The sequence below is a fragment of the Salmo trutta genome, chromosome 31 (assembly GCF_901001165.1).
Source record: "Salmo trutta chromosome 31, fSalTru1.1, whole genome shotgun sequence".
In the NCBI taxonomy this organism is placed as follows: Eukaryota; Metazoa; Chordata; class Actinopteri; order Salmoniformes; family Salmonidae; genus Salmo; species Salmo trutta.
In genome coordinates, this window is record NC_042987.1 from 41,090,676 (window position 1) to 41,110,356 (window position 19,681).

A 19,681-nucleotide genomic window follows, 5' to 3' on the forward strand; every position below is an offset into this window, starting at 1 on the left:
TACAGAGTCAATGTGGAGGCTATATACAGGGGGGTACCGGTTACAGAGTCAATGTGGAGGCTATATACAGGGGGTACCGGTACAGAGTCAATGTGGAGGCTATATACAGGGGGTACCGGTACAGAGTCAATGTGGAGGCTATATACAGGGTGTTACGGTACAGAGTCAATGTGGAGACTATATACAGGGGGTACCGGTACAGAGTCAATGTGGAGGCTATATACAGGGGGTACCGGTACAGAGTCAATGTGGAGGCTATATACAGGGGGTACCGGTACAGAGTCAATGTGGAGGCTATATGCAGGGGGTACCGTTACAGAGTCAATGTGGAGGCTATATACAGGGGGTACCGGTACAGAGTCAATGTGGAGGCTATGTACAGGGGGGTACCGGTACAGAGTCAATGTGGAGGCTATATACAGGGGGTACCGGTACAGAGTCAATGTGGAGGCTATATACAGGGGTACCGGTACAGAGTCAATGTGGAGGGCTATATACAGGGGGTACCGGTACAGAGTCAATGTGGAGGCTATATACAGGGGGTACCGGTACAGAGTCAATGTGGAGGCTATATACAGGGTGTACTGGTACAGAGTCAATGTGGAGGCTATATACAGGGGGTACCGGTACAGAGTCATGTGGAGGCTATATACAGGGGGTTCCGGTACAGAGTCAATGTGGAGGCTATATACAGGGGGTACCGGTACAGAGTCAATGTGGAGGCTATATACAGGGGGTACCGGTACAGAGTCAATGTGGAGGCTATATACAGGGGGTACCAGTACAGAGTCAATGTGGAGGCTATATACAGGGGGTACCGGTACAGAGTCAATGTGGAGGCTATATACAGGGGGTACCGGTACAGAGTCAATGTGGAGGCTATATACAGGGGGTACCGGTACAGAGTCAATGTGGAGGCTATATACAGGGGGTACCGGTACAGAGTCAATGTGGAGGCTATATACAGGGGGTACCGGTACAGAGTCAATGTGGAGGCTATATACAGGGTGTTACGGTACAGAGTCAATGTGGAGGCTATATACAGGGTATTACGGTACAGAGTCAATGTGGAGGCTATATACAGGGGGTACGGTACAGAGTCAATGTGGAGGCTATATACAGGGTGTTACGGTACAGAGTCAATGTGGAGGCTATATACAGGGGGGTACCGGTACAGAGTCAATGTGGAGGCTATATACAGGGGGTACCGGTACAGAGTCAATGTGGAGGCTATATACAGGGGGTACCGGTACAGAGTCAATGTGGAGGCTATATACAGGGGGTACCGGTATGGAGTCAATGTGGAGGCTATATACAGGGGGTTACCGGTACCGGAGTCAATGTGGAGGCTATATACAGGGGGGTACCGGTACCGAGTCAATGTTGAGGCTATATACAGGGGTGTTACTGGTACAGAGTCAATGTTGAGAGCTATATACAGGGTGTACCGGTACAGAGTCAATGTGGAGGCTATATACAGGGGGTACCGGTACCGAGTCAATGTGGAGGCTATATACAGGGGGTACCGGTACAGAGTCAATGTGGAGGCTATATGCAGGGGGTACCGGTACAGAGTCAATGTGGAGGCTATATGCAGGGGGGTACCGGTACAGAGTCAATGTGGAGGCTATATACAGGGGGTACCGGTACAGAGTCAATGTGGAGGCTATATACAGGGGTACCGGTACAGAGTCAATGTGGAGGCTATATACAGGGGGTACCGGTACAGAGTCAATGTGGAGGCTATATACAGGGTGTTACGGTACAGAGTCAATGTGGAGACTATATACAGGGGGTACCGGTACAGAGTCAATGTGGAGGCTATATACAGGGGGTACCGGTACAGAGTCAATGTGGAGGCTATATACAGGGGGTACCGGTACAGAGTCAATGTGGAGGCTATATGCAGGGGGTACCGGTACAGAGTCAATGTGGAGGCTATATACAGGGGGTACCGGTACAGAGTCAATGTGGAGGCTATGTACAGGGGGTACCGGTACAGAGTCAATGTGGAGGCTATATACAGGGGGTACCGGTACAGAGTCAATGTGGAGGCTATATACAGGGGTACCGGTACAGAGTCAATGTGGAGGCTATATACAGGGGGTACCGGTACAGAGTCAATGTGGAGGCTATATACAGGGGGTACCGGTACAGAGTCAATGTGGAGGCTTTTGTAGTCCCGTGTGGCTCAGTTGGTAGAGCATGGTGTTTGCAACACCAGGGTTGTGGGTTCGATTCCCACGGGAGACCAGTACGGGGGAAAAACATTTATGAAATGTATGCATTCACTACTGTAAGTTGCTCTGGATAAGAGCGTCTGCTAAATGACTAAAATGTAAAACAAAAATTAGGCTATATACAGGGGGACACCGGTTAGTTGAGGTAGTATGTACATGTAGGTAGAGTTATTAAATTGACTATGCATAGATGATAACAACAGAGAGAAGCAGCAGTGTGAGAGGTGGAGGGGCAATGCAAATAGTCTGGGTAGCCATTTTGATTAGGTGTTCAGGCTATAGAGCGCTATGTAATGAATCAAGCCTTTAAATCTGTCCTGGAAACGTCTCCCAGGTGTGACAGAAAGGTTAATTAACTTGAGTTAATCCCTGGGTGATGATGAGGGTTACCATGACTACATTAAACCTCTTTATCACTAAAAATGTACTGAAGAGCTACATTTTTATGAGGTCCAGCAGAGTGCTGGCCTGGGAATCATGTATTTTACTGTTTTACAAGCAAAATGCTGATTGGTTCGACAGCCATGGTATATCAGACTGTATATTATGGGTATGACGAAACATTAATTTTTGTACTGCTCTAATTACGTTGGTAACCAGTTTATAATAGCAATTAGGCACCTCTGGGGGGTTTGTGCTATATGACCAATATACCACGGCTAAGGACTGTGTCCAGGCACTCCGCGTTGTGTCGTGCTTAAGAACAGCCCTTAGCAGTGGTATATTGGCCATATATACCACACCCCCTTGGGTTCTCATTGCTTTATTAAAGTACTGGACATCTCAGACTGTGGCTTATTAAACGAAGGTCTAGTCATTGATGTTATGTGTAAATTGTTCCCAGGAAACAATGACTCCTACTAAGCACCTTGTTTTGTTTAAGTGAGTATAACATATACTGGTGCTAACAACTCTTATTGCCACTGTTGACTGCCTTACTAACTGTAACCTGTTGTCTCTGTTGTCTCTCATTAGGATGGACTGAGGGTTTATAACCTGCTGTCTCTGTTGTCTCTCATTAGGTTGGACTGAGGGTTTATAACCTGTTGTCTCCCATTAGGTTGGACTGAGGGTTTATAACCTGTTGTCTCTCATTAGGTTGGACTGAGGGTTTATAACCTGCTGTCTCCCATTAGGTTGGACTGAGGGTTTATAACCTGTTGTCTCTCATTAGGTTGGACTGAGGGTTTATAACCTGTTGTCTCTGTTGTCTCCCATTAGGTTGGACTGAGGGTTTATAACCTGTTGTCTCTGTTGTCTCTCATTAGGTTGGGCTGAGGGTTTATAACCTGTTGTCTCTGTTGTCTCTCATTAGGTTGGACTGAGGGTTTATAACCTGTTGTCTCCCATATAGATGGACTGAGGGTTTATAACCTGCTGTCTCCCATTAGGTTGGACTGAGGGTTTATAACCTGTTGTCTCTCATTAGGTTGGACTGAGGGTTTATAACCTGTTGTCTACCATTAGGTTGGACTGAGGGTTTATAACCTGTTGTCTCTGTTGTCTCCCATTAGGTTGGACTGAGGGTTTATAACCTGTTGTCTCTGTTGTCTCTCATTAGGTTGGACTGAGGGTTTATAACCTGTTGTCTACCATTAGGTTGGACTGAGGGTTTATAACCTGTTGTCTCTGTTGTCTCTCATTAGGTTGGACTGAGGGTTTATAACCTGTTGTCTCTGCTGTCTCTCATTAGGTTGGACTGAGGGTTTATAACCTGTTGTCTCCCATTAGGTTGGACTGAGGGTTTATAACCTGTTGTCTCTGTTGTCTCTCATTAGGTTGGACTGAGGGTTTATAACCTGTTGTCTCCCATTAGGTTGGACTGAGGGTTTATAACCTGTTGTCTCTGTTGTCTCTCATTAGGTTGGACTGAGGGTTTATAACCTGTTGTCTCCCATTAGGTTGGACTGAGGGTTTATAACCTGTTGTCTCTGTTGTCTCTCATTAGGTTGGACTGAGGGTTTATAACCTGTTGTCTCTGTTGTCTCCCATTAGGTTGGACTGAGGGTTTATAACCTGTTGTCTCTGTTGTCTCTCATTAGGTTGGACTGAGGGTTTATAACCTGTTGTCTCTGTTGTCTCTCATTAGGTTGGACTGAGGGTTTATAACCTGTTGTCTCTGTTGTCTCTCATTAGGTTGGACTGAGGGTTTATAACCTGTTGTCTCCCATTAGGTTGGACTGAGGGTTTATAACCTGTTGTCTCTGTTGTCTTCCATTAGGTTGGACTGAGGGTTTATAACCTGTTGTCTCTCATTAGGTTGGACTGAGGGTTTATAACCTGTTGTCTCTGTTGTCTCCCATTAGGTTGGACTGAGGGTTTATAACCTGTTGTCTCTGTTGTCTCTCATTAGGTTGGACTGAGGGTTTATAACCTATTGTCTCCCATTAGGTTGGACTGAGGGTTTATAACCTGTTGTCTCTGTTGTCTACCATTAGGTTGGACTGAGGGTTTATAACCTGTTGTCTCTGTTGTCTCTCATTAGGTTGGACTGAGGGTTTATAACCTGTTGTCTCTGTTGTCTACCATTAGGTTGGACTGAGGGTTTATAACCTGTTGTCTCTGTTGTCTCTCATTAGGTTGGACTGAGGGTTTATAACCTGTTGTCTCTGTTGTCTCCCATTAGGTTGGACTGAGGGTTTATAACCTGTTGTCTCTCATTAGGTTGGACTGAGGGTTTATAACCTGTTGTCTCTCATTAGGTTGGACTGAGGGTTTATAACCTGTTGTCTCTGTTGTCTCTCATTAGGTTGGACTGAGGGTTTATAACCTGTTGTCTCCCATTAGGTTGGACTGAGGGTTTATAACCTGTTGTCTCTGTTGTCTCTCATTAGGTTGGACTGAGGGTTTATAACCTGTTGTCTCCCATTAGGTTGGACTGAGGGTTTATAACCTGTTGTCTCTGTTGTCTCTCATTAGGTTGGACTGAGGGTTTATAACCTGTTGTCTCTGTTGTCTCCCATTAGGTTGGACTGAGGGTTTATAACCTGTTGTCTCTGTTGTCTCTCATTAGGTTGGACTGAGGGTTTATAACCTGTTGTCTCTGTTGTCTCTCATTAGGTTGGACTGAGGGTTTATAACCTGTTGTCTCTCATTAGGTTGGACTGAGGGTTTATAACCTGTTGTCTCCCATTAGGTTGGACTGAGGGTTTATAACCTGTTGTCTCTGTTGTCTCTCATTAGGATGGACTGAGGGTTTATAACCTGTTGTCTCCCATTAGGTTGGACTGAGGGTTTATAACCTGTTGTCTCTGTTGTCTCTCATTAGGTTGGACTGAGGGTTTATAACCTATTGTCTCCCATTAGGTTGGACTGAGGGTTTATAACCTGTTGTCTCTGTTGTCTACCATTAGGTTGGACTGAGGGTTTATAACCTGTTGTCTCTGTTGTCTCTCATTAGGTTGGACTGAGGGTTTATAACCTGTTGTCTCTGTTGTCTCTCATTAGGTTGGACTGAGGGTTTATAACCTGTTGTCTCTGTTGTCTCTCATTAGGTTGGACTGAGGGTTTATAACCTGTTGTCTCTGTTGTCTCTCATTAGGTTGGACTGAGGGTTTGTAACCTGTTGTCTCCCATTAGGTTGGACTGAGGGTTTATAACCTGTTGTCTCTCATTAGGTTGGACTGAGGGTTTATAACCTGTTGTCTCTGTTGTCTCTCATTAGGTTGGGCTGAGGGTTCGTCCCTCCACTACTCAGAGGGCCGCTCCAATCGCCTGCTGTCCCTGGAGAAGATGTTTGGTCGTCCTGCTAAAGACTCCCAGTGTCACCACATGCTGAAGCATCTCCACCACGGGGCCCGCATCACCGTCCAGATTCCCTCCAACATAGAGGGCCACTGGGTCTCCACCAGGTACGACTAAACCAGGCGCCAACCCTAACCTCAACTCTAACCCTAACCCTAGCCTCAACCCTAACTCTAACCCTAACCCTAACCCTAACTCTAACCCTAACCCTAGCCTCAACCCTAACTCTAACCCTAGCCTCAACCCTAACTCTAACCCTAACTCTAACCCTAACCCTAGCCTCAACCCTAACTCTAACCCTAGCCTCAACCCTAACTCTAACCCTAACTCTAATCCTAACCCTAGCCTCAACCCTAACTCTAACCCTAACTCTAACCCTAACCCTAGCCTCAACCCTAACTCTAACCCTAACTCTAATCCTAACCCTAGCCTCAACCCTCTCTAACCCTAATCCGAACCCTAACTCTAATCCTAACCCTAACTCTAACCCTAGCCTCAACCCTAACTCTAACCCTAACTCTAACCCTAACCCTAGCCTCAACCCTAACTCTAACCCTAGCCTCAACCCTAACTCTAACCCTAACTCTAATCCTAACCCTAGCCTCAACCCTAACTCTAACCCTAACTCTAACCCTAACCCTAGCCTCAACCCTAACTCTAACCCTAACTCTAATCCTAACCCTAGCCTCAACCCTCTCTAACCCTAATCCGAACCCTAACTCTAATCCTAACCCTAACTCTAATCCTAACCCTCAACCCCAACTCTAACCCTAACTCTAATCCTAACCCTAACCTCAACCCCAACTCTAACCCTAACTCTAATCCTAACCCTAACCTCAACCCTAACTCTAACCCTAACCCTAACCCTAACTCTAACCCTAACCCTAGCCTCAAACCTAACTCTAACCCTAACCCTCAACCCTCAACCCCAACTCTAATCCTAACTCTAGCCTCAACCCTAACTCTAATCCTAACTCTAATCCTAACCCTAGCCTCAACTCTAACCCTAACTCTAATCCTAACCCTAACTCTAATCCTAACTCTAGCCTCAACCCTAACTCTAATCCTAACCCTAGCCTCAACCCTAACTCTAATCCCAATCCTAACTCTAATCCTAACCCTAACTCCAAACCTAACACTAGCCTCAACCCTAATTCTAACCCTAAATCTAATTCTAACTCTAATCCTAACTCTAATCCTAACCCTAACTCTAATCCAAACCCCCAACCTTAACGCAACATACAGTGACATTGGCGGTGGTATTCAATCAAAGATGCGTTGTAGACAAGCACATTTCTTTTGACTTTTAAGGTCATTTACAGTTGAACCGAAATCTGTAGTGCAGTGTGCTTTTGACTGAATTCCCGTCTCCACCAGATACACTTTCTGTCTGGGGGGAGTCCTCTCCCAATCCAACTCTCTCTAAGTCCTCTCCCATCCACCTCTCTAACTCCTCTCCCCCATCCACCTCTCTCTGTCCTCTCCCCATCCACCTCTCTAAGTCCTCTCCCCATCCACCTCTCTAAGTCCTCTCCCCATCCACCTCTCTAAGTCCTCTCCCCATCCACCTCTCTAAGTCCTCTCCCCATCCACCTCTCTAAGTCCTCTCCCCATCCACCTCTCTCTAAGTCCTCTCCCATCCACCCCTCTCTGTCCTCTCCCCCATCCACCTCTCTAAGTCCTCTCCCATCCACCCCTCTCTAACTCCTCTCCCAATCCAACTCTCTCTAAGTCCTCTCCCATCCACCTCTCTAACTCCTCTCCCCCATCCACCTCTCTCTGTCCTCTCCCCATCCACCTCTCTCTAAGTCCTCTCCCATCCACCTCTCTAACTCCTCTCCCCCATCCACCTCTCTCTGTCCTCTCCCAATCCACCTCTCTCTAAGTCCTCTCCCCATCCACCTCTCTAAGTCCTCTCCCATCCACCCCTCTCTGTCCTCTCCCCCATCCACCTCTCTAAGTCCTCTCCCATCCACCCCTCTCTAACTCCTCTCCCAATCCACCTCTCTCTAAGTCCTCTCCCCCATCCACCTCTCTAAGTCCTCTCCCCATCCACCTCTCTAAGTCCTCTCCCCCATCCACCTCTCTAAGTCCTCTCCCCATCCACCTCTCTCTAAGTCCTCTCCCCATCCACCTCTCTAACTCCTCTCCCCATCCACCTCTCTCTAAGTCCTCTCCCCATCCACCTCTCTCTAAGTCCTCTCCCCATCCACCTCTCTCTAAGTCCTCTCCCAATCCACCTCTCTCTAAGTCCTCTCCCCATCCACCTCTCTAAGTCCTCTCCCATCCACCTCTCTAAGTCCTCTCCCAATCCACCTCTCTCTAACTCCTCTCCCCATCCACCTCTCTCTGTCCTCTCCCCATCCACCTCTCTAACTCCTCTCCCCATCCACCTCTCTCTAACTCCTCTCCCCATCCACCTCTCTCTAAGTCCTCTCCCCCATCAGCCTCTCTAACTCCTCTCCCCATCCACCTCTCCCATCCACCTCTCCCCATCCATCTCTCTCTAAGTCCTCTCCCCCATCCACCTCTCTAACTCCTCTCCCCATCCACCTCTCCCCATCCACCTCTCTAACTCCTCTCCCCATCCACCTCTCTAACTCCTCTCCCCATCCACCTCTCTAAGTCCTCTCCCCATCCACCTCTCTAACTCCTCTCCCCATCCACCTCTCTAACTCCTCTCCCCATCCACCTCTCTAACTCCTCTCTCTAACTCCTCTCCCCATCCACCTCTCTAACTCCTCTCCCCATCCACCTCTCCCCATCCACCTCTCTAACTCCTCTCCCCATCCACCTCTCTAAGTCCTCTCCCCATCCACCTCTCTAACTCCTCTCCCCATCCACCTCTCTAACTCCTCTCCCCATCCACCCCTCTCTAACTCCTCTCCCCATCCAGCTCTCTAACTCCTCTCCCCATCCACCCCTCTCTAACTCTTCTCCCCATCCAGCTCTCTAACTCCTCTCCCATCCACCTCTCTAACTCCTCTCCCCATCCTCCTCTCTCTCCGTCTGCCAGCTGTGAGGTGCGTCCTGGCCCAGAGTTCCTGACGCGGTCGTACCGGTTCTTCCCCAACAACACGTTCCAGGCCAACCAGTTCTACTACAGGGACAACCACTGCACCACCCCCACCTACACCCTGGTAGTCCGGGGACGGCTGAGGCTCAGACAGGCCTCCTGGATCATCAGAGGAGGAACAGAGGCTGACTACCAGCTCCACCGCACACAGGTAGGAGGGTGTGTCTTCCAGCGTGACTGTGTGTGTGTGTGTGTGTGTTTGTGTGTGTGTGTGTGTGTGTGTGTGTGTGTGTGTGTGTGTGTGTGTGTGTGTGTGTGTGTGTGTGTGTGTGTGTGTGTGTGTTTATACAGTACATGTGCATCTATCCCACTACCCAGGTGGTGTGTCACAGTGCAGAGGTGGCCAAGGACCTGAGCCAGCGGTTGAACCGGAGCTGTCGGGGCGCCGTGAGGAGCAAAGCACCATGGGAACCCAATGTAAACTATGAGCTGTGGAGTGAAGAGGGCGGCTGTGACTGCTCCAGGGAGCTCAACTTCTCCATGCACGAGCTGCAGGTTAGCGAGGAGGGCTACTAACTGGAAGGTGGCCAGGTTCAAATCCCACGCCAGACTAAATCTGGTTGAGCAAGGCACTTGACCCTTAGAAACTACCCTCTGCTCAGAACCACACCAACCTGCCTGTTTATGTCTATGAGAAAGTAGAAGACAATACATTTATGTTGGACATTCTTCTTAATTGGACACTAAAGTCTTCTTCTTCTTCTTGCCCCCCCCAACCCCTCCGCCTCCTCCTTCTTCTTCTTGCCCCCCCAACCCCTCCGCCTCCTCCTCCTTCTTCTTGCCCCCCCCAACCCCTCCGCCTCCCCTCCTTCTTCTTGCCCCCCCCAACCCCTCCGCCTCCTCCCTTCTTCTTGCCCCCCCAACCCCTCCGCCTCCTCCTCCTTCTTCTTGCCCCCCCCAACCCCTCCGCCTCCTCCTCCTTCTTCTTGCCCCCCCCAACCCCTCCGCCTCCTCCTCCTTCTTCTTGCCCCCCCCAACCCCTCCGCCTCCTCCTCCTTCTCTTCGCCCCCCCCAACCCCTCCGCCTCCTCCTTCTTCTTCTTGCCCCCCCCAACCCCTCCACCTCCTCCTCCTTCTTCTTGCCCCCCCCAACCCCTCCGCCTCCTCCTTCTTCTTCTTGCCCCCCCAACCCCTCCGCTCCTCCTCCTTCTTCTCTTGCCCCCCCAACCCTCCGCCTCCTCCTTCTCTTCTTGCCCCCCCCAACCCCTCCCTCCTCCTCTTCTTCTTCCCCCCCCAACCCCTCCGCCTCCTCCTCCTTCTTCTTGCCCCCCCCAACCCCTCCGCCTCCTCCTCCTTCTTCTTCTTGCCCCCCCAACCCCTCCGCCTCCTCCTTCTTCTTCTTGCCCCCCCCAACCCCTCCGCCTCCTCCTCCTTCTTCTTCTTGCCCCCCCAACCCCTCCGCCTCCTCCTCCTTCTTCTTCTTGCCCCCCCCAACCCCTCCGCCTCCTCCTCCTTCCTCCTCCTTCTTCTTCTTGCCCCCCCCCAACCCCTCCGCCTCCTCCTCCTTCCTCCTCCTTCTTCTTCTTGCCCCCCCCCCAACCCTCCGCCTCCTCCTTCTTCTTCTCTCCCTGCAGCTGCAGCGAGTGGAGAAACAGTACCTTCATCATAACGTGGACCACCTGGTTGAGGAGCTGTTTCTGGGAGACATCCACACGGAGAAATCCCAGAGGATTTATTATAGGCCGTCTAGCTATCAGGCTGCGTTACAACATGCTAAGGCTGGTACTTTACTGTATATCGTTGTGTGTGTGTGTGTGTGTGTGTGTGTGTGTGTGTGTGTGTGTGTGTGTGTGTGTGTGTGTGTGTGTGTGTGTGTGTGTGTGTGTGTGTTAGTGTGTACTCTGTAGTGTGGTACTTCCACACTGACCGTGCCCAGAGGATGTGCTACAGACCCTCTAGCTACCAGGAAGTCTTCCAGATCTCCAAGGTGAGTATTCTGTGAGTAGTCTGTTGTCCACAGCTTAACAGACTTTGGCTTCTATTGGCTTCAGTTGACAATTTCAGTGGCTGGCCAGTTCAATTCTAGGGCCTGTTTGTTCCTTTTTATACAGTTGAAGTCAGAAGTTTACATACACCATATCATGTAGAGCCTTGCGGTCAGGTGCCTTGCAGTTGCCGTGCCAAGCGGTGATGCAACCAGTCAAGATGCTCTCGATGGTGCAGCTGTAGAACATTTTGGAGGATCTGAGGAACCATATCAAATATTTTCAGTCTCCTCGAGGGAGAAGAAGCCCTGTCCCTTTACCTCTCTGAATCTTCTCTCCTCCTCCAGAACCATGACCACGGTTGCATTGCCTGTCGTATCATCTACCGGTCGGATGAGTTCCATCCTCCCATCCTGGCGCCGCGGGCGGACATGACAGTGGGTCTGTACGGCCAGTGGGTGAGCCAGCGCTGTGAGGTCCGCCCTGAGGTGCTCTTCCTGACCCGTCACTTCATCTTCCATGACAACAACCAGACCTGGGAGGGCCACTACTACCACTACTCTGACCCCATCTGCAAACACCCCTCCTTCAGTATCTACGCTAGAGGGAGGTACAGCCGAGGGACGCCCTCTACTAGAGTTATGGGAGGCACGGAGTTCGTCTTCAAAGGTAAAGGGTCAAAGGTTGAGGTTAAACCCTGTTGAGGTTCATTTTGAAGTGTGTGTGGTTGAGATGTTGATCTGTGTATTTCAGAAAAAAATGTATCACTGATCTTGAACTCTTGTGTCATGCATCCTCTCCATCTCACCCCCTCCAACTCTTCCTCCCTCCCACCCCCTCCAACTCTTCCTCCCTCCCTCCCTCCAACACCCCCTCCAACTCTTCCTCCCTCCCTCCCACCCCCTCCAACTCTTCCTTCCTTCCTTCCTCCCTCCCTCCCACCCCTTCCAACTCTTCCTCCCTCCCTCTCTCCTACCCCCCTCCAACTCTTCCTCCCTCCCTCTCTCCTACCCCCCTCCAACTCTTCCTCCCTCCCTCCCTCCCACCCCCTCCAACTCGTCCTCCCTCCCTCCTACACCCCCTCTCACCCCCCAACTCGTCCTCCCTCCCTCCTACCCCCCCTCTCACCCCCCCAACTCGTCCTCCCTCCCTCCTACCCCCCTCCAACTCTTCCTCCCTCCCTCCCTACAACACCCCCTCCAACTCTTCCTTCCTCCCTCCCTCCCACCCCCTCCAACTCTTCCTCACTCCCTCTCTCCTACCCCCCTCCAACTCTTCTCCCCCCTCCCTCCCTCCCTCCCTCCCACCCCCTCCAACTCGTCCTCCCTCCCTCCTACACCCCCTCTCACCCCCCCAACTCATCCTCCCTCCCTCCTACCCCCCTCTCACCCCCCAACTCATCCTCCCTCCCTCCTACCCCCCCCCCTCTCACCCCCCTAACTCGTCCTCCCTCCCTCCTACCCCCCTCCAACTCTTCCTCCCTCCCTCCAACACCCCCTCCAACTCGTCCTCCCTCCCTCCCACCCCCTCCAACTCTTCCTCCCTCCCTCTCTCCTACCCCCCTCCAACTCTCCCTCCCTCCCACCCCCCCTCCAACTCTCTCTCGCTCCCTCCCACCCCCCCTCCAGTGAACCACATGCGTGTGATGCCCATGGACCTGGCCACCACTTCTCTCCTCAACGTGTTCAACGGTAACAAATGTGGCGCCCAGGGCTCCTGGGAGGTCGGAGTTGAACAGGACGTCACCCTGACCAATGGCTGCGTGGCGTTGGGGATCCGCCTCCCGCACACAGAGTACGAGCTGTTCCGGATGGAACAGGACGCCCATGGACGGTACCTCCTCTACAACGGACAGAGACCCTCCGACGGGTCCAGCCCCGACCGGCCGGATAAACGAGCGACCTCGTACCAGATGCCCCTGGTCAAGTGTTCCGCTAGCAGCCAGAGGTCAGAGGCCATGGGAGAGGAGGATGAAGACCGACACCTGAGGCTGAGTAATGGTGGAACCGGTGGAACCGGTGGAACACCGTGGAACCGGAACAGCAGGAACGTTGCTGCGGTTCTCGCATTGTTGGTTTCACTTCTGTTGTTCCGTTGCCATTGTTAATGAACAGACTGACTGACTAAAGTCTGTATTTTTTTTTTACACAGAGACACTGACGAGAGACATTATAGTGTGAATGTGTACTGTGGAACATGAGAGAGGATTCTACTCTGCCCCTGAGGTTACTACCTACTGTAGCTTTTACCCTGTGGGAAAGGAGACTGCTTCGGTGACTTGACGCACTTGAACTTTTGAAAGCTCTTTTTGGCTCCTTGAACGCTATGGAAGCTGGGGGTTGACAAGGTGGAGAGCAAGTGGAGAGAGGAAGGAGAGTGGAGAGAGGAAGGAGAGTGGAGAGAGAGTGGAGAGAGGAAGGATGAGTGGAGAGAGGAAGGATGAGTGGAGAGAGGAGGGCGAGTGGAGGGAGAGTGGAGAGAGGAGGACGAGTGGAGAGAGGAAGGATGAGTGGAGAGAGGAGGACGAGTGGAGAGAGGAAGGAGAGTGGAGGGAGAGTGGAGAGAGGAAGGAGAGTGGAGGGAGAGTGGAGGGCGAGTGGAGAATGGAGGGCGAGTGGAGAGAGGAGGGCGAGTGGAGAGACGAGGGCGAGTGGAGAGAGCAGAGAGGAGGGTGAGTGGAGAGAGGAGGGCGAGTGGAGAGAGCAGAGAGGAGGGCGAGTGGAGAGAGGAGGGCGAGTGGAGAGAGCAGAGAGGAGGGCGAGTGGAGAGAGCAGAGAGGAGGGCGAGTGGAGAATGGAGGGTGAGTGGAGAGAGGAGGGCGAGTGGAGAGAGGAGGGCGAGTGGAGAGAGGAGGGCGAGTGGAGAATGGAGGGCGAGTGGAGAGAGGAAGGATGAGTGGAGAGAGGAAGGATGAGTGGAGAGAGGAAGGATGAGTGGAGAGAGGAGGGCGAGTGGAGGGAGAGTGGAGAGAGGAGGACGAGTGGAGAGAGGAAGGATGAGTGGAGAGAGGAGGACGAGTGGAGAGACGAGGGCGAGTGGAGAGAGCAGAGAGGAGGGTGAGTGGAGAGAGGAGGGCGAGTGGAGAGAGCAGAGAGGAGGGCGAGTGGAGAGAGGAGGGCGAGTGGAGAGAGGAGGGCGAGTGGAGAGAGGAGGGCGAGTGGAGAATGGAGGGCGAGTGGAGAGAGCAGAGAGGAGGGCGAGTGGAGAGAGGAGGGCGAGTGGCGAGAGCAGAGAGGAGGGCGAGTGGAGAGAGGAGGGCGAGTGGAGAGAGCAGAGAGGAGGGCGAGTGGAGAGAGGAGGGCGAGTGGAGAGAGCAGAGAGGAGGGCGAGTAGAGAGAGGAGGGCGAGTGGAGAGAGCAGAGAGGAGGGCGAGTAGAGAGAGGAGGGCGAGTGGAGAGAGGAGGGCGAGTGGAGAGAGGAGGGCGAGTGGAGAGAGGAGGGCGAGTGGAGAGAGCAGAGAGGAGGGCAAGTGGAGAGAGGAGGGCGAATGGAGAGAGGCGGGCGAGTGGAGAGAGCAGAGAGGAGGGCGAGTGGAGAGAGGAGGGCGAGTGGAGAGAGGAGGGTGAGTGGAGAGAGCAGAGAGGAGGGCAAGTGGAGAGAGGAGGGCGAGTGGAGAGAGCAGAGAGGAGGGCGAGTGGAGAGAGGAGGATGGGTGGAGAGAGCAGAGAGGAGGGCGAGTGTACACTGGTAATAAGGGCCTCATTTTGTTGCAGAGTTTTTCGTCATAAGCGCAAACAGCACCAAGTTCAAACAGGGGTGTTGTTGCAGCCTGATTGTACTAATCAACTGATAATAGGCCAGACTGTTATTCAAATAATTGGTTGCATTCCTGCTTGGCTAGAACAAAAGCCTGCACCCACACACTAGCCCTGTACAAGCAAATGTGTCATTATATTTTTATGAGCACAAGTTTTATTTTTTTACCTTTTATTTAACTAGGCAAGTCAATTAACAACAAATTATTATTTACAATGACAGCCTACACAGCCTAGAGGGTAGCTAGGGACAGCTGGCCCAGTTCAAGCCCTCTACAGCCTAGAGGGTAGCTAGGGACAGCTGGCCCAGTTCAAGCCCTCTACAGCCTAGAGGGTAGCTAGGGACAGCTGGCCCAGTTCAAGCCCTCTACAGCCTAGTGTTTAACTAGGGACAGTTGGCCCAGTTCAAGCCCTCTACAGCCTAGAGGGTAACTAGGGACAGCTGGCCCAGTTCAAGCCCTCTACAGCCTAGAGGGTAGCTAGGGACAGTTGGCCCAGTTCAAGCCCTCTACAGCCTAGTGTTTAACTAGGGACAGCTGGCCCAGTTCAAGCCCTCTACAGCCTAGTGTTTAACTAGGGACAGCTGGCCCAGTTCAAGCCCTCTACAGCTGGAGAGGTTTCTACCTTTACACCATGTTATCACCACGACCAGCCAGAACACTTTTACCTGACTATTTAAAGTTATCTTGTTTGTGTCACGCCCTGATCTGTTTCACCTGTCCTTGTGCTTGTCTCTACCATCCTCCAGGTGTTGCCCATTCTCCCCTGGGTACTTATACCTGTGTTCTTTGTCTGTTGCCAGTTCGTCTTGTTTGTCAAGTCAACCAGCGTTTTTGTTCTCTACTCTTGCTTTTCCCCGGTCTCTCTTTTTCCTCGCGTTCTCCTGGTTTTGACCTTTGCCTGTCCTGTCCCTGAGCCTGCCTGCCTGCCTGCAGTCCTGTGCCTTTGCCCCTACTCTTGATTATCGACCCCTTGCCTGCTTTGACCTGTCGTTTTCCTTCCCCTTGTTGCTGTAATAAACATTGTTACTTCAACACAGTCTGCATTTGGGTCTTACCTGAAACGTGATAGTCTGATTTGTGGGAGTTATTGACTGGGCCTCATAAAGCGCATCGGAAAATTACATTTTAGTCATTTAGCAGACGCTCTTATCCAGAGCGACTTACAGTAGTGAATGCATACATTTCATACATTTTTTTCTCCGTACTGGTCCCCCGTGGGAATGGAACCCACAACCCTGGCGTTGCAAACACCATGCTCTACCAACTGAGCCACATGGGACCAACACTATACAACTGAGAGATGATTGCTGATCTAGGATCAGGTCCCCCCGTCCATCTCATTTTTTTCTTGTTCATGAAGATCTTGAAATGTTTATATATATATATATATATTTATTCTACCTGTAAGATTTATGGGACGATTGTTCCATTTAATTAGATCTGCTTTCATATTGTTGAGTAATGGGATGAAGTTATATTTTATTTGTCACTTATTAACCATCCTAAGTATTTGTTATGTTTTGTGGTCCACTTAAAGGATTGCTATACATCATGAGTTATTCCTTTGTCTATTGCCATTATTTCTGATTTTCTTTCCACGTACATTTTATATCCTGAGATTTTAGAGTATTCTGAAATTAGGGGGGAATTGAAAAAGGGGGGAATACAACCCTCAATTCCCCCCTTGAAAAAGGGGGGAATTGAGTTTTCAATATTGGTCAGGTATATCAGGAGATCTGCAAATAAGTTTACTGATACGTGTTACGTTTGTGTCCTGTCTAATTCTTTCTGCAAGTGGTTCAATTGCCAGAGCAAACAGGAAGGGGGAGAGGGGACATCCCTGTCTTGTGCCCCTTTCTAAAGCAATTTCATCAGATAATGTATTATGTGTGTATACTTTTGCTTTAGGAAATGTATATCATATTTTTATAAAATGTATTATTTTAGCTGGAAAGTTCAACGCTTCTAAAGTTTCGAATAGAAATGGTCATTCAAGATGGTCGAAAGCCTTTTCGGCATCAACAGCCATTGTTGATAAAGCCATATATTTTTGCGTATTGTTTTACACTGAAACATGTTTGTGTCTATTTTTAATAAACCCTGTTTGATTGATATGTATCAAGTCTGGTCAAGACTTTTGCCATTCTATTGCTTATGAGCTTTGTTATTTGTCACAATTTATTAAACTTATGGGTCTGTAATCAGCAGGGGACTCTCCAGATTTTCCTGGATTTAATAGAACTGAAATAACTGTTTGATATATGGAATTAGGAAGTACTAAAATGAGTGACATCTGTTGTTATTTGTGTAAATAGGGGCACTACTTTGTCCCAAAATGTTAAATAGAATTATATGGGAAAACCGTCCACTCCTGGTGCTTTTCTTTATGTGAATGTTTTAAGTGTCTAACATTTCTTTTTTGGTGATCTCTGGTTTTTAGTGATTATTTTCTGTCTGCTGCTTCAGGGGTGTGTTGAGTCTAAGACGGCTGTAGGATCTGTCTATCAGCAGTTGGTATTCAGACAATATTACAGGTTTTTTTTGTCCCTCTTATGCCACCGGAGAACCACATAGCCAAAAACACTTCCTCAAAATAGTAAAAAATAATCTAAGATACATCAACAAATCACTCACGTTTCTGCCGAGGGTCTTAGTCTTGCGAATTTTACATCTTGCTAAAGATGTTTGGTGCAGTAATTCTCCAAGTATTAAAATGTGCATGAAAACTAGTCGTCTCTCGTTGAATGACAGAAAACGCTTAATTTTTACATTTACATTTACGTCATTTAGCAGACACTCTTATCCAGAGCGACTTACAAATTGGTGCATTCACCTTAAGATATCCAGTGGAACAACCACTTTACAATAGTACATTTATATATTTTTTGGGGGGGGTTAGAAGGATTACTATATCCTATCCCAGGTATTCCTTAAAGAGGTGGGGTTTCAGGTGTCTCCGGAAGGTGGTGATTGACTCCGCTGTCCTGGCGTCGTGATGTTCCCACTCCTACTAGAAGTAGTACTGTTGACCAAAGGCTATCGAACTTCGACTTGCGTCAAGAAAAAAAATGCTGTGTGCACAAACAGCTGGGGGAAAAAAAACCTGCACGAAGACAGAAACGAACAAAAACGTCACAAAATGTCATAATATGTGGGAAATGTTTCGACTGGGAAGCATGGGGTAAGCTTAACAGGCTTTGCAAGTGTGGTTCTCTTGCACGCGCTGAATAAATGTGATTCAACTGCTAAAAATCCTCTTACTGGCCAACAGATTTTCTTGTGGAGTTTTTATTCAATAGGTTTTTTTTTGTACATTTATCTAAACCAGGGATGGGCAACTGGTGACCCACGGCTCCAGTATATACAGTGACTTGTGTCTGAATTCCCACCCAAAGACAAACACTAATTATTCAACTCCTTCAAGCCCCATATCAACAAATCTTAAATCTGGGGCTGTAAATGTTCTGATCTGTCCCTAAAAAAAAGTTTTTGAATTGATCTGAATTCGAGCCTTAAAGGGAGGGCCAAGAAATAAATTGACGAACTCATCACACCCCCTGTAGCAGTCTAATCCACTAGCAGGACCATCACACCACCTGTAGCAGTCTAATCCACTAGCAGGACCATCACACCACCTGTAGCAGTCTAATCCACCAGCCATCACACCACCTGTAGCAGTCGAATCCACCAGCAGGACCAGGACCATCACACCCCCTGTAGCAGTCTAATCCACCAGCCATCACACCACCTGTAGCAGTCTAATCCACCAGCAGGACCAGGACCATCACACCCCCTGTAGCAGTCTAATCCACCAGCCATCACACCACCTGTAGCAGTCTAATCCACCAGCCGGACCATCTCACCCCCTGTAGCAGTCTAATCCACCAGCCGGACCATCACACTGCCAAACCAACAAATTGACCTGCTATGCCAAGTGGTCCGAACCTCTAGACACGTGTTCGCTAGGTATTGGTTAAGGTTGCTACATTTCCCCCTTCCTTCTGGAGAGTCTACGAGGAAGAGGTGAAGCCAGAGGGCTAACTAGGCCCAAAATCTCTCTCCTCCAGAAGGTGCCGTTTCTTTCACCCACCAAGCGTGGAGTTTTTTGTATGGAGGTCAACGAGTGTCAAATTTGGTCAACAAAAAATGTTATGGTTTATTTGCTGGAATATAAAGTTTCGTAATGATTAGGTTGTTATGAGTGTACTGATAGAAGTAGGACAAGTGACAACCCACTTCATATCAGAGTTGTTGGCATTGAAATTCGAGACTTTCTATGCATATTCACGATGCTAGCATGGATTCTAACTCTCCATTGAATACATGCTGTTGACGTCAACACCCCTCATCAAATAACGAGATACATCCACCAATCCAAAGAGAGGAATAGACCCGAGCTTGACGACGTGCCGTTCCGCGGACAACTATTCCCATTGTTAGGGGCGGAGACTCAACATTATATCCGAGCGTGTCCCTCACGTGTACACGCCTCTCCGATGGCCTCACGAGCACCGTCACCCTACTGACACCAATGTAGCGAATTCAGGGCATAGCCTCGACTGGGATTCGAACCCTGGTCCAGCGACTATCAAGCCAAGATCTTAACCGTTACATCAAGAGGTCCGAACCACTTGATAAGGTCGCTAGGTGTTGAAGGTCGCTAGGTGTTGGGGGTTAAGGTCGCTAGGTGTTGGGGGTTAAGGTCGCTACGTGTTGGGGGTTAAGGACGCTAGGTGTTGGGGTTAAGGTCGCTAGGTGTTGGGGGTTAAGGTCGCTAGGTGTTGGGGGTTAAGGTCGCTAGGTGTTGGGGGTTAAGGTCGCTAGGTGTTTGGGTTAAGGTCGCTAGGTGTTGGGGGTTAAGGACGCTAGGTGTTGGGGTTAAGGTCGCTAGGTGTTGGGGGTTAAGGTCGCTAGGTGTTGGGGGTTAAGGTCGCTAGGTG

General features: G+C 49.9%; 1 protein-coding gene across 1 annotated transcript in view; it reads left to right on the forward strand.

The window, feature by feature from the left end:
* Positions 1 to 13,394, forward strand: part of LOC115170201 (protein APCDD1) — a 37,030-nt gene extending 23,636 nt beyond the window's left edge. Inside the window, exons 2-7 of the mRNA XM_029726592.1 lie at positions 5,905 to 6,091; positions 9,001 to 9,211; positions 9,379 to 9,555; positions 10,634 to 10,777; positions 11,332 to 11,653; positions 12,613 to 13,394. Of these exons, the coding sequence (XP_029582452.1) occupies positions 5,905 to 6,091; positions 9,001 to 9,211; positions 9,379 to 9,555; positions 10,634 to 10,777; positions 11,332 to 11,653; positions 12,613 to 13,091 (1,520 nt within the window). The 3' untranslated portion in view covers positions 13,092 to 13,394. The remainder of the gene's footprint in view (positions 1 to 5,904; positions 6,092 to 9,000; positions 9,212 to 9,378; positions 9,556 to 10,633; positions 10,778 to 11,331; positions 11,654 to 12,612) is intronic.
* The last annotated feature ends 6,287 nt before the right edge of the window (positions 13,395 to 19,681 follow it).